Source organism: Camellia sinensis, chromosome 4 (genome assembly GCF_055761805.1).
Source record: "Camellia sinensis isolate YWXY chromosome 4, ASM5576180v1, whole genome shotgun sequence".
NCBI classification, from domain to species: Eukaryota; Viridiplantae; Streptophyta; class Magnoliopsida; order Ericales; family Theaceae; genus Camellia; species Camellia sinensis.
In genome coordinates, this window is record NC_138964.1 from 99,953,741 (window position 1) to 99,968,267 (window position 14,527).

At 34.1% G+C, this 14,527-nt stretch overlaps 1 protein-coding gene across 3 annotated transcripts; it reads right to left on the reverse strand.

Moving 5' to 3' along the window:
* Positions 1 to 166: 166 nt before the first annotated feature.
* On the reverse strand, positions 167 to 9,063 carry LOC114290959 (inactive protein kinase SELMODRAFT_444075). Of its 3 annotated transcripts, XM_028234971.2 has the most exons (11): positions 8,873 to 9,063; positions 8,506 to 8,764; positions 7,368 to 7,621; positions 6,094 to 6,248; positions 5,908 to 6,002; positions 4,693 to 5,726; positions 4,029 to 4,189; positions 3,334 to 3,410; positions 3,101 to 3,248; positions 1,384 to 1,533; positions 167 to 956 (listed from the first exon to the last, which is right to left on the reverse strand). In XM_028234971.2, exons 3-11 carry the CDS (start codon positions 7,549 to 7,551, stop codon positions 612 to 614), a joined length of 2,349 nt encoding a protein of 782 aa, XP_028090772.2. In that variant the 5' UTR covers positions 7,552 to 7,621; positions 8,506 to 8,764; positions 8,873 to 9,063; the 3' UTR covers positions 167 to 611. The 3 variants fall into 3 exon arrangements, 2 of the variants coding, with proteins under 2 accessions (XP_028090772.2, XP_028090770.2); XR_014366776.1 differs by lacking the exons at positions 8,506 to 8,764; positions 8,873 to 9,063 and adding an exon at positions 7,698 to 7,807 and having other exon boundaries at positions 2,622 to 3,248; XM_028234969.2 differs by lacking the exons at positions 8,506 to 8,764; positions 8,873 to 9,063 and adding an exon at positions 7,698 to 8,394.
* Between the last annotated feature and the right edge of the window lie 5,464 nt (positions 9,064 to 14,527).

Genomic DNA, 14,527 nt, shown 5'->3' on the forward strand with positions numbered 1-14,527 from the left:
TTATTCTTTTTAAAGCGATTTTTCAAATTTTTTTCCCCCTCTCTAATATATAATACTTGCTTTACTAGTATAAAAACAAACAAAAAAAGAGGTTCAATTTGATCACATTAAACGTACAATTAGACAGAGAAGTGATAGTTGCAAGAAACTCAAGTATGCAAAAACATTAGGAGAGGTTAAAAAGCATTTTATTGATGATTTCACCATTCTAGAGGGAGATTGGGAAGACTACAAAGGCAAGTGATCAAGCACCATCATTAACCTATATATTCATTCCTATGCTGTTATGACAGCTACCTAGCTAGAATCTTCAAACATGAAGAAACAAAACCCACAAAGAATAAACCGAAAACACATTGATGCACCCAAGTTCTGACCTTGTCAGTTGGGATCAATCTACTTCATTTCCAAAGTGTAAACTACAAAACCCTCCTTTTTCTAATTCCCTTATATATATATATATATATATATATATATACTATACAAAAACAAAATCTTGATAGCATTAGACCCAAAAAAAAAGAAATGAAAAAAAGAAGTGAAATACAATAATGTACTTCAGCATATCTATCATTCATGCCATTGCAGTTGGAGAGTGAAAGAGGTCTTTACTAGTCATCGTCCTCACCTGACATCCTCCAGGCATTGTCCCTTTCCCACAAAGGTGGCCTTAGAGAAGTCTCGAGGGAGAGTTTCCCATGTAACCCTTCCAATGATTCGTTTAACATTGGACCACTGTATTGTTGTTGCTGCTGTTCCACCCAAGTCCTTCCGCTCTGACTACCCACCTCATATCCAGGTGCTGACATTTGATTAGAGTCCATAACTGTGTCCCCTTGCAGTATACGGTGCTGCTGTTCCACCCAAGTCCTTCCGCTCCGACTACCCACCTCATACCCAGGTGCTGACATTTGATTTGAGTCCATAACTGTGTCCCCTTCCAGTATACGGAGCACCTGTTACCCCAAAAAATGTGAAACAAATCAGCAGAAGCCCTGCCAGAATGAAGACATCTGACCCACAAAGATGAAGGCAGGTATTTTATACTCTTATGCTGGGAACCTGCTTCATGAGAAACTTAAATGAACTTTTAGCACTTTAGTAATGTTATTCTATTTTTTTGCATTTCATTCCACTTTTTTTTTTTTTTTTGTTAAGTATTTTTCATTCCACTTTCTAAAACAAAGGAAGACCATGTGATGTCCTCAGGGAAAATGCTTAAGATATATCTCCAGAAATCAGAACAATAAAAAATAAGCCAAAATCTTGGCTCAAAACCATTTGAACAGATTATAAAGCTTACACTGAAGCGTGTAAACTGCCAGTGAGAGACATTAAAATAAATAAATTCAACTTCTTATGTATATATATGTAATCTCTTACTTGTGACATGCGAGGCCTTAAATGAGGATCCCGTCGAATGCACAAGGATCCAGCGTGTAGCATGCAATTGACCTCATGTTCATCATAGTTGTTTCCTAACCGTGGATCAACCAGTTCGTCAATGGCATATTGTTCAAGTAGTGGACGTGCCTGTTCCAAATCAAAGGCATAAATATCAAGGAGAAGGAAGAATCTACCGTGGAGGACCAAGATTAGCATATAATTTAGTTTAATTTTTATCTATTTGCTTCAGCAAGTGACATCACTTCCCAACAATACCATACCAACACTTATACACCGACTTCTGTGCATATATGTATTTGATGCTGCGTGGCAAGCCTCAGTGGCACCACGTCACCTCCACATCAATAAATGGATTTCCAAGTGGCAAGCATCAGTGGTGTCACATCATAAGCATCTGAGGAGTGTGTTGAGCCTAAGTAGAAACATGTGGATTAACTCCACACTAATGGGCCTAGCCATCTAACTGTAACCGCACTTGGTGCTTTAGACTTGAACCATGGCTCCAAGGGACAAGGGCAACACCCCTTGTTTAGACCAATGACTCTCCACTCAGGCAAGGCATAGGGCACACCGAGATATCTCCATGGTGATTCCACAACACTCCTTGGCTAGGCCGATGAACTTGGGCTTGGACATTGCCCCTTGACTTGGTAGAGGCATGATTCGGTACCCCTCAGGTTGGCCAGGTGATTCTTGGCGAGGGTATGACCCACTTATGACTCAGTCCCTCTTCAAAGGATATCTTCAGAAGCGCTCATGCTTCGGCCAAACGGAATTCTCCACCTTGAGCCAAACATCTCTTCATACTTGGTTTTTTAAATGACACATTGTGCTATTATGCCTAACTAGGCTGGGAACAAGGCCTAGGGACCACCTCAGGATTGGTGCCACAACATGGGGTACTTGAGAGACCACATATCCCTCACCCAAAATCATCTGTGACTAGCGGATTGACAACTAGGGCAAAGAGATTGTCAAAGTTGTTTGGTTCACCCCCCTTAGTGTGGCTCCACCTTTACCCGTCTTAGACAATAGAGCATTTTCTCGTACCTGGTGTGCAGAGAAGTTATCTGTTAAGTCCAACCTACCATGTGGTTGCGGAGAAGTTGTCTGTTAAGTCCAACCTACCACGTGGTTGTGTGCCTACCTTATAGGAAGAGGACATATAAGCACTGTCTAAAACATAGCAGAAAAAATAGGAAAAAAGTACTCACATGACACTATACAATTGCAAGGGCACACCACGTAAGATATAGGCCGGACCACCTAGATAATTTCTGTAGTGAGCACCTATCACATACCTCTATCAATATTCCACATTCTATTTTTCGGAGACTTGTATGGGATTCTATATCCCCATGTCTCCAGGCTTACCTATAAAGGAGGCCTATTCCCTCCATATACAACTATGGGCAACTATCAAAGTTAATATGGATTTGCATAATCTCCCTAAGCTCCCTCTGATTGACACAGCTTTCTCCCTTCACTGCCACACACACACTCTCTCTCTTCCAAACCCACCCCCCCCAAAGGATACCTCATCTCTGCCATCTCCACTTCTAGTTATTCCATCATCATCTCAGTGCCTACTATAATTCCCAGCAGGCCCACGGTCTACCCACATCACCAGTGATTGTTCGCAACTTTAATGGGTAATAATTGGTCAATACACAGAATTTCATCTAAAACACACCCATTCAGTGAGGCACTGCTGACCCTTCGGCCGGTTAAGATCCACAGCTTTTCTTCCAGTAACAAGCTCCACCAAAACCACCCCAAACGAATAAACATCAGCTTTCTCCGTGATCTGGCCACTTTGAGCATATTCTGGAGCCAAATACCTACATTGAAGCATAATAATTTTATTTGATTTCATAACTCCACTGATGGTCTGGGAGAAAATTAAAGCTATATCTCAAGACATACCCAAAAGTTCCAATTACCCTTGTTTCCACTCCAGTGTCTCCATCGGGTTGCCATCTCGCCAAGCCAAAGTCTCCTACCTAGCAAATGAAGAATGGGGTAAGATTCCACTATTTTAAAACCAGTCTCATGGATGTGCATCTTCAATCATGGCATAAACAAATCAGAACATTAAAACTAATAAAATCAGAAAAGGGTAATTGAGTTTATGAAGAGATTAAAGTATTATGACCACAAATATATCTACTGTGTCAAAAGTTACATTCTTCAATGTCACGGCAATTGACTATTAAGCATAACACGTACTGGATTCTGAAGAATTTCATAGAGTGAGTCAACAATTTATCCAAACATTACGTCTTCATCAGACAACTTGAAATACTAACATCTTGATTCCTGATTCTTTGATCAATAGTAGAGACTATAATATAAGATCTTGATTCCTCATTCACAATGTTCTGACCTCTGTGAAGTTCTTCTATGAAATGGAGGTGTGCTTTTGTAGAATTCATTTAATAGGACATTAAAGGTCTACATTTTTCATATGGCTTTATTTTGTATGCAACTATGCATAATAGTGCATGAGTTGTGCCTGCTTTAGGTGTTATTTATTTATATAGCAATTTTTTTATCAGCTTATTTATATAGCAATTAACATAAACAAATATGTAAATAAAAGAGATAACAAATTTGCATACTAATGGCTCGAAATCATGGGTGATGAGGATGTTGTTGGGCCGCATGTCTCGGTGGACAATGCATCCCACTCTGCATTCTTCATGAAGATATCGCAGCCCTCGAGCAGCTCCCACCGCAATTTTTTGACGTGCAGACCATTCTAATGGATCTTGATGACGACCTGAAAACAGCAAAATCCTATATCAAGTTTAGTTACAATTACAAGGAAAGGGTAAATGAGCTTAAACTCTGAAAGATGAGATTGAAGGACCTGTAAAGAATTTTACAGAGCAGTAAATGAGCTTAAACTCAGTCCTAGTTCCAAATTTGGTCAGTTAATGCAACAAGAATTTTACATTTATATCTGCCAAAAAATCCTTACACCCGAGTCATAACTGTAGACATGGTTCATTTAATGGATAGGACAGATCACATTTCATATGGACACAACCAAACTAAACAGAGTAAGACTAGAACGCTTCCAATAATGAGCACGTGTGACATCGCATATGCCAAGGCTTTAATATAAATACAAGTTTACGAAAGAAATCCTGCAGGCAAGAGTTTTTTTTTTCTTTTTCTCACAATGGTGTTCCATTGCATTGACTACATATTTGTATAAATAGAGTGGATTTGCATTGTTATAGCATAAAATACTCCAAAATAGGGGGAAAGGCAAATTACCATATATATGAGAATCTAGTGACCCGTTGCATATATATTCGTAAACCAGCAACCTTCTACTGTTCTCAATACAAAATCCAATTAACATAACAACATTTCGGTGCTGAGCACAACTGAGGACTTCCACTTCTGAGCAAAACTCTTGATCACCCTGAGAACTTGCCAATTTGTGTTGCTTGACAGCTACTGCCTGACCATCTGGCAGGACACCTCTGTGGACAGATCCAAAACCTCCTTCCGCCAAAAAATTAGCTTGTGAAAATCCTCCAGTAGCAAGCTCCAGCTCAGCATAGGTGAACCACCTTGGGGGTTTTCCAAACACAGGTGCCTTGTGTTGACATATTGAACACAGAGGAGGGGGCCCAAGAGGTGCATTTCTGGATAGAGAAATTGCTTCTCTCACATTTCCACTGTAGTCTAGATCAGATCTGTAATTTGGTAATCCAAATCCAGCTTCTCGATCAAGTTTAGAGAATTTCTCTAACAAAGCCTTGGTTGTCAATGTATGAGGACTTGCATTGGATCTTTGTGAGCTTTCTTCCAGGTGTTGTGACGATTGATGATGAGGATTGAGAACTTCTGTCATCCATGGTTGGAATCTTAAACTTGATGAAGATGAAGATAAGTTTCCACTGTCTGTATCTGAACTTGATTCATCAATATCAGGAGTTTCCTTTGTGCCTAACGGTTCCTCTTTCTTCAAGTCCCTATTAATTTCGGAAATGAAAAATGGTGAGGTTCCAGGATCTGAGCTCGATACTGATGAAGTTCCAGCTTCAGTTGCAGTAAATAGCTCCGGACTGCTAGTTGGAGTCACGACAGGTCCTCGAACGGATTCCATAGCATCAGTCTTGTTTCTAGATTGTTTCTCAGATGATTGATCTATCTCAGATGGTAATGAACACACTGCTTCAGCTTCCTTATAGGGTGACCCAACCAAGTTTAGACGCAGAACCTTTGGCTGGGAGCGCTTCATAACCACAATGTTGCATTGTAGCTCTTCCATACAGCGCTTTTCTTCATGCTTGAGCTGTCTGCAATGAATGCAAACATGGATCACTCATGTAAAGAACATGAATGCCAAATCAAAGATCAGCAAATAAGAGCTAATAATTTACTAAAGAAATTGAAAACACAAATTAATGGAATTGAAAACCCCCATCACTAAACAATCTTATACAAGTAAATTGCGTGCCTCAAAACTAAAATTATTACTTGTCCAGTACAACCCAATTAGCTCGAGTTCTCTTGGCCTCCGCAGCTACTGCCCCACATGGTGATCCAGAAACAATTTTTATCTTCACATTTATCTATAAAAGTGTCAAAGTATATATCACATGTTAGAAGGCATGGTTTGTGTATAATAACACCAAACATCAAAACACAAATACAGGCACTGACTTTGTTGGGATCATAAACATCGTGGAGCTGAAGGATCATCTGGGAGCAGAAATCTGTGATATCGGATTTCTGCTCCAAACTTGTTCCTGTATGAGACCTTCGGTGGCCACTGGCACAGTCTCCTGCAAATCTAGGGAAATTCCATAATTTCCTACCTGAATAATAGGGGAATAAGAAAATAATTGTCAGTACTATAAAATTGGAAAGACATGTAATATGCAAAGGAGACTTGCCTTACTAAGTTACATCATAGTTGTAGTGTAACTTGGTAATATACAATTGCCAAACATATTCAAACCCCAACACAAAGCCAAGGTCCCAAAACTCCCAAGTAAGAAACAAGACAACTACAGCCCATTTTCTTGTTATTGAAAAAGTTATATAATAGGCGAATCTGTTGATAACACATTTAAGTATAAAATAACTGAAAGCGAGTTTGACAAATTTAAGTAAATAGCCAATTTCATCAAGCTGCACAAGAAGTACCAAAGAGAAATGAGGAAATAATCAAGAGAAGCACACTTGCATTTCCATGCCTGGTTAAATTTTGATTCCGTGCAACAAGAATGAACAATCAAAATAAAAATATTCCTATGAATGCATCATGAGACAAAAAAATAACCATATCAAATTAAAATTTGACAGCCATAAAGGAAAAAAATGAAAAAAAATCTAGCATTGATTAGATAACCAAATTAGTGGAAGAGATCATGAAGAACTTTCTTAAAATTGAAGAAAAGTATTTACTAGGTAAGTAGATGGATATACTCTTTAGTCCATACAACCATGAAAAGGTTGCCGAACATGTTAATCATTTACAAAAAAATAATAAATTAAAATTACATCATCTAGCAAAAAGAAAGATTTATTGTAGGCATCAAACCCAAAATGAATTAGTTATGGTTGGATGGACCTCTGTTTGGTTGGAGAATTTGGAGAGGAATTTGGGAAGGGAAAGGGAAAAGGTGTGTGAAATTAAGTGAAATATAGGCATATTTTATTCACATTTCACCTATATTTTCCATTTCTCTTTCCAAATCATGCTCCAACCAAACATAGCATTAGACAATATGAACCAAGTTTGGAGATGTGAGACAAATCTCTAACATTGCTAAGTTCAAATCTACAGGAAGTACCCATGCTATTTGATCATGAAATGCAAAAACTTCTGTGCCCCTTGCCAATAAGAAAGAAATCATTACAGAAAGAAAACTAATGAATATAGCACAACTTAAGCATAAAGAATAATGAATTTACAGGGCAGAGAAAGGTACCCGAACTTTGAGAAGCTAACACAACTAGCAGTGTGATACAATCCCCAGGCTGAACAACATGAGTCAAAGCCCAAATCAGAGCAGTCTTGGGGATTTCCTTCGATGCCTTAACAGCGACAATAACTACCTTTTCATTGACAACCAAGTCCCTTTCTTGCTTCCCTCGCTTCAATTCCCGATTCATTATCCCAGAAAACAATAATGTTATGTTATCCACACTCCCTTCTCTCTCACTCTCAGCAGATCCAATCCTCCTAACCCATCACACACAATTACATGATTTCATAAGAACAAAACCCAGAAAACCAAAAAAGAAAAGAAAAGACATACATGATTATTTGAATTATTGCATACAATGGCCCATCCACCACCAAAGCTATAAATCTCCTGTATGTATGTATAGCTGACAGTCTCACTTTAATCAACAGTGTACAAGACAGTTTTTACCAACACCACTTCAAACCATTTTTTTATTTAAAAAAAAATCAAATAAATAAAAGCTTTATTCTAACAAAAGTGGTCCTCTGAAATAAAAGATAACCCATAAAAAGTAGTCAATTCAATTTAATTCATTGTGCTAGTAGAGATAATTTTTTTTTTTTTTTTATATATAAAAATTTTGCAATGAATATTCGAAAAATAGCCAGATTAGAGTGGATCTGCAGAAACTTGGGTTGAGAGAAGCAGATGAATCCAAAAGCAATGAACCACTGGGGGTGGTGGCCCAGTGGAGAAAGCAACTCGTCTTTACGGGCATGATCCAGGGTCGAATCGTGTGGAGTGTGGAAGTGTACTCTTTGAAACCTCTTCTCTACTTCGATTCGAATCCTCGGCGGCCTATGACGTATAATTGAACTCTACTAGTGCTTTGGCAGTGGGTCCCTCTTACATGATGGGAATTAATTTTTGACTGACAACCGATTATTCCTCCGGAGTCAAGCCCACGGAGCCGTGATTACACCGCAGACAATTTTTTTCTTGTTTAAAAAAAAAAAAAAAAAACAATGAAAGCGTTATCTGTGGTAATGATTTCGAACATGCATCAAAACACTGTTGGGCACATGATGTACTACTGCAACACAAACGAAACGAAACGAAACGACACGACACAACACAACACACAAAAAAAAAGTCTGACCTCAAAAGCGCTAGTTTTTATGTCCTTTCAAATCAGATAGTCAAACGGTGAAAGGGCCAGGTTTATGAGCTGCTTTCCAGATCCAAACACAACACACCCACTTTCTCTCTCACTATATTGAGAGTGGACCATAAGGAAAAGTCGAGCTCAGATTCCCAAACTTCATGCCTCACCACCACAATGTTAAAGCAGCCAAAAAAATTGTAAAACCTCAAATTCAAGCTAAAATTCTCAAAATCAAAGTCCGCAGCTGAAAAACCTGAGGATTGAAAATGAAGCAGAATCATCCAAACACAGCATTCAAACATATAGATAGATACATACACATATATCCATATATATATAGAAATATAATATTATAGCTTACTACAACTAGTGCATTGAAGAAAGTTGATTTTGACGAGAAAAGCGTTGTTGGAGTTGTCGATCTCTTTATCTGTGTTTATTGTTGTTGTGCTTTCACATCAAAGCAGCAAAAACACACGCCAAAGATATACAGACAGAAAGGAAATTAAATAGGAGAGAGAAAGATAATGAGAGAGAGAGAGAGTGCGCGACAGTGAGAGCGACAGCGCCAAAACTGTTGAATAAACAAGTATTAGGGGTTTTAATTCAACTACCTCACCGTCCGACCCATTTAAATTTGATTTATTTAGGGGATGTTTGATAATCTTTTCGTTGTTGGTTTTTTTTTTTTTTTTTTTCCGAAGTACCAAAAAAAAAAAAAAAAAAGATAATCCTTTCGTTTTTAATTTTTAATTTATTTTTATAAAAATTTTAAGAATAATCATAAAAATTTATTTGATAATTTTTTAGTTTATAAATAATTATCTTAGTTTATAAATTTGAAAAAAAAAATATAAACTCAAAAAATGAGTTTACGTTGATTTTAAACAGAAATTTAAAAATTTGACTAACAAATTTTTTTTTTCAAATAATTTTTTATTTAAATTAAGTTTTTTCTTCAAATAATTTTTTTTCAATTATTTTTTTTAAATAATTTTTTTTTAATCAATTTTGTTTTTCAATTATAATGTGTATGATCTCATTGTCATAAATAATAAAATATAAATATAAATATTTTATGCCTGAATAAATATATTTTTTAGTTTATATTTTTAAAAATTTTCTAACATTTTGTTCAATCTAAATGCATTTGTAGTTTATGTTTGTCTAAAAATAAATAAAAATCAATTTATAACAATTTTGTAAACATAAATAGAAAACATAAACGTTACCAAACGTTACCTGGCAACCTTTAATTTTTTAAAAAAATTTCACCTCTTTTTCCTTTGTTTTGCTGGGATAAAATTTGGGAAGATTTTATTATTAAGTAGATTTATTATTTAATAATTTTTATGATAATTAATGGTATTTTAATTATATATTATTAAGGTTATGTTTGGGAAGTAACTTTGGACTAAAATAATTATATAAGATAAAATTTACTATTTTAGTCAAATAGAATAAAATGTCATATTTAACTCATAATTATTTTATTTTTTCTTTCAAAAAAGTCTAAAAAGTCAAAAAGCTTATTTCAAACGAGACTTTTTAGCCTCAGGCGGCCTCGTTTAGGAACAAGTTTTTTTTATAACTCATTGACTTTTTGGCTAAAATACGATATAAAAAAACTAGTATGTTTGGGATAATTTTTTAATTTTTTACAAAAATATGTGTAAAAAGTAAAGAGAAAAAGAAATTTTTGACTTTTTGGTATAAGTTCTTTGTTTTTTTTTATTTTTTTGGGGACTTTTTGGTTTTTAGACTAATATAATTGTTTTTTTGGTGACTTTTGGGTTTTTAGACTAAAAAGTGATATTGCCAAACGAGTCAAAAAATAAAAAAGCCAACCCACGAAAAAATTATTACTAATTGTTAATTCTTAGTAATAATTTGAAAATTTTGTTACAAAAATATCATTAATTATAAGTTTTAGCAACAGTTTAAAAAAATGATACAAAAAAATTCAATAATTTATAACTTTCAGTGATGTTTGAAAATTTTGTCACAAAAAACGTCACTAATTGTAAGTTTTAGCGACAATTTGTAAAATCGTGACAAAAAAATCACTAATTGTCAACTTTTAGCGACATGTAAAAAATAGTCACAAAATATTATTTTTAACGACAATTATATTAAGCCTTATTTTAATAAGACTTAATAAAAATTAAATATAATTATTAAGACCTATTGACAGTATACCTTAAAATTTAGTGTTACAACGATACTAATTACGTTGTATCATTAATAAATAATAAAGGGAAATTGTGGGATAGTGATATAATTAAAAAAAATTATTATACAATAATGTAATAGTTTATAATTTTAATGATTAATATATATAAAAATTGTCAGTTACTTTTTTTAAATTTTAAAATCTACACCGAAGTGGAATTTCTCTTATAATAAAATTACATATGACAAATAAATCTCACTTTCAATAAGTAAATTATCTTGCCACATCATATATATATATATATATAATATTAAAAATAGTGTTTGCTCTTAATTTTTCTCTCTCTTTTGTGGCACATTTCTCATTTTTTTTTCAAATTAAAATACCACATCAATATATATTTTTACCAAAATTCCTTCTAAAATTTAGTATTTGCAAAAATTCCACTTAATCTAAATTACCCATAAACAAAGCCTAATACAATTATACATACTAAAAGTACTTTACCAATTAATATATTTATTTAAGTTATATTTTTGTATCACGAAAGGTTAAAATTAGCAGAACAATATTTCTTTTTTTGTGTTATAATTTATAATTATTATTTATATTTATTTAATTTTTATTTTTATAGCTTGATAGAGTTAAAATTATTATATGTGTTGATTTAAAACACTTTTATAAAATGCTAGGACTAATATTATCAAAATAAATAAAAATATTTTTTACCTTTTAACTTTTTTTTCCCTCCCTTTTATGTAGTGCATCTCTCTTTTTTTCATTTTTCAATTTTTTTTTATATATTAAAATTCCAGATCAATACCCTTACCAAAATTCTTTCTAACATTCAATAATTAAAAGATTTTTACTTAATCTAATTAAACATAAACAAAACTTAATAGAATCATACATACTAAAAATAGTTTACCAATTAATTTTAGGGGGATGCACCAATAAATCCCAAATTTGTATCTTGTAACCCATTTGGTCCTATGAATTTTCTTATGAACCGTTAGGTCCTATCCCAATGTTAATGACCATTAAACATCAAACATCATCATCGTCAAAACAACAACATCATCATCAAAACAATATCAAACATCACAACATCATTATCAAAACAACATTAAACATCACAACATCATCATCAACATCAAACATTATTATCATCAAACATCATCAACATCAGATTTATTTTCAAAAAAATTAAAATTATTGCTCGAGAACCATCATCAAATTCATTATAACATCAAATCCATCAGATTAAAAGAGAGAAACAGTGTAATTTTTAAAAAGTGAACAAAAATTGAAGGAAATGCAAAACATATTATACACAAGAAATTGAACTACTTCACAATCTTTAAAGATACAAAAATCTATGAGGAATAATACCCATAAAACATATCTCTAGAGAGAGAGAGGGAGGCAATAATAATAAAATACCCTTGGAGATAAACATTGCCATAGATTGGGAGAACAACAGAGGACCCAACTGGGTTGACGACCGACGAAGAAAACATTGATTTCCACCACGACTTCTTGTTACTGATTTTCATAACCTGATCCTGATGTTGATGTTGACGAAGGAGATGAAACAGAGACACCCAAAAGCATAGCTACTACTACCATCACCAACATAACCACCCCGCCGCCTAGGGTTTTACGATCTGAGAGAGAGATGGGCAATGGTTCTGTCTGAGAGAGAGAGGGGCAACGACCCTACCCTCGCCTTTGTCTGGACCCACATCGCCGCCGTACAAATGAACCACCACCACCGCGGCCGTATCGACGCTGCCAACAACCTCCTTCCCTTGCCCGAGACAACGATTTGAAGAAGAAGATGATCGTTGTAGAAGAAGAATCATGGATCTGTCTGTTGGGAAGTCGATTAGGGCTCGTGTTGATTTGATCTGATTTGAACATCGCTGAAGAACATCATGCTGTTGATGATGTTCGCATATTTTTTTTTTTTGGGATGATGTTTTGTTAATGTTTGATATTATCGATTGGTGCAGTTAATGTTGCTAATGTAGCTAATGTTTTGATGATGTTAATGATATTGATGATGTTGCTGATGTAGATAGTGGGACTAAATGGTGCATAAGAAAATTTGTATGACTAAATGGTTTAACTTTTTACCACATAGGATTTACTGGTAATTTTTCCTTAATTTTATTCTACTTTTTTTTTCTTTTTTAAAAAAAATTAAATATAAAAAATATTTATTTTTATGAAATTTATTATATATATATATTTATGTAAGTTATATTTTTATAATGTGATAGAGCTAAAATTATTAAAATACACATAAGTAATTTATTTAAAATTAGTATATGTATTGATTTTTTTTTTTTTTTGGTACAAGTATATGTATTGATTTAAGTAATGCTTTTATGGAACGATACAACTAAAATTATTAAAATAAATAATTAGAATCATTATTTAAAATTTAAATTATTGCTTCTTTTTTCTCAAATTTAACGATTATTTTAAATATTTTATATATTCAAAAATATAAATAATTTAACTAAATTTTATAAAAAAAATATTTTAAAATAAATATATTTAGTCCGTACATCACACGGGTTAGGTACTAGTATATATAGTAGTAAATGGCAATGGCATGAAGTTATTGGATAGTGATAATAATGACATGGTATTGTGGTTATGGGTAATGTTATGGTACATTATATGTACACTTGTTATATATTTTGGTGATATATGTTACGTATTTTTGTGATAAATTTTAAGTATATTTTTTTTGGGTAGAATTACTATAATTTGTGATTTAAAAATGAAATTAAGCATTTTGTACTAATGTTACACATTTTTAACATTACCACAAAATACGTAACTTTATTTTTGAACTACAAATTATAGTAATTCTACCAAAAAAATTATGTAATATTTATCACAAAAATACATATCATGGTGCATATGGTCCATCTTCTTGTTTGTTTTTGTCTCAAGGTAACCTGTAAGGGCATAATTTTTGTCTCGTCCACATAGCTTGGCTATTAGTTGAGATGCCATATGGTGGAGAGTGATTGGCCGAGGTATAGAAGCAATTCACCACCTCATCCGAGGTGATTAGCGAAGGACCAGAGTCCTAGTGCATGTTGACTCCTAAGTTAAATAGATCGGGACTCCCCAAAGAGATCAATCTTAATCCGGCTAGGAAATGAGAATCCTAAGTGATTTGTTATTCCTAAAAGGGAATAAGAGTTCTAGTAAAATATGATTATGGCAAGGACTCTTTATAAAGGCAGACACCTCACGGGTCAAAAGTATGTGTGACTTTATTGCTTGATGTAGACATTTCATTTTGACTGGCCTTAAAACTAAGATGCCTCCTTTTGATTGCCCAATGATGACAATCAGAATATGTTTCTCACACAATTCTCAAGAAGAGAAATGGAATTTGAGCTTTATTCCCAATCCTAAGTCTATTTTAGTCAAGTGTTTCAGCCCTGTCGGACACCTGGAGTGAAGTTGGATTGAAACAGAGCGAAATGGAGTCAAAACAGAGCAAAACGGGTGTTTTCTTCTTTGGCAGGTTGACCGACCGCTCGATCGGCCGTCTAGAGACAGATTTGTCCAGTTTTGGTGTTGGTTCAGGTGGGGCACTTCACAACCTATTCTTCTAACCGATTATGCATTGAATGCATGAATACTCATCCTCTATTGCTTGGTGCTTAATCCATTGAAGGTAATGCACCGCTTTTGTCTTCCATTAGCTTCATTAGTGCTTCATTAGTGCTACGTTATCTTCATTAATGCTCCATTCTTGTCTTCCGCCATTTCTCTACTTGCATTGCCTATATGTATACATCCTTAGCATGC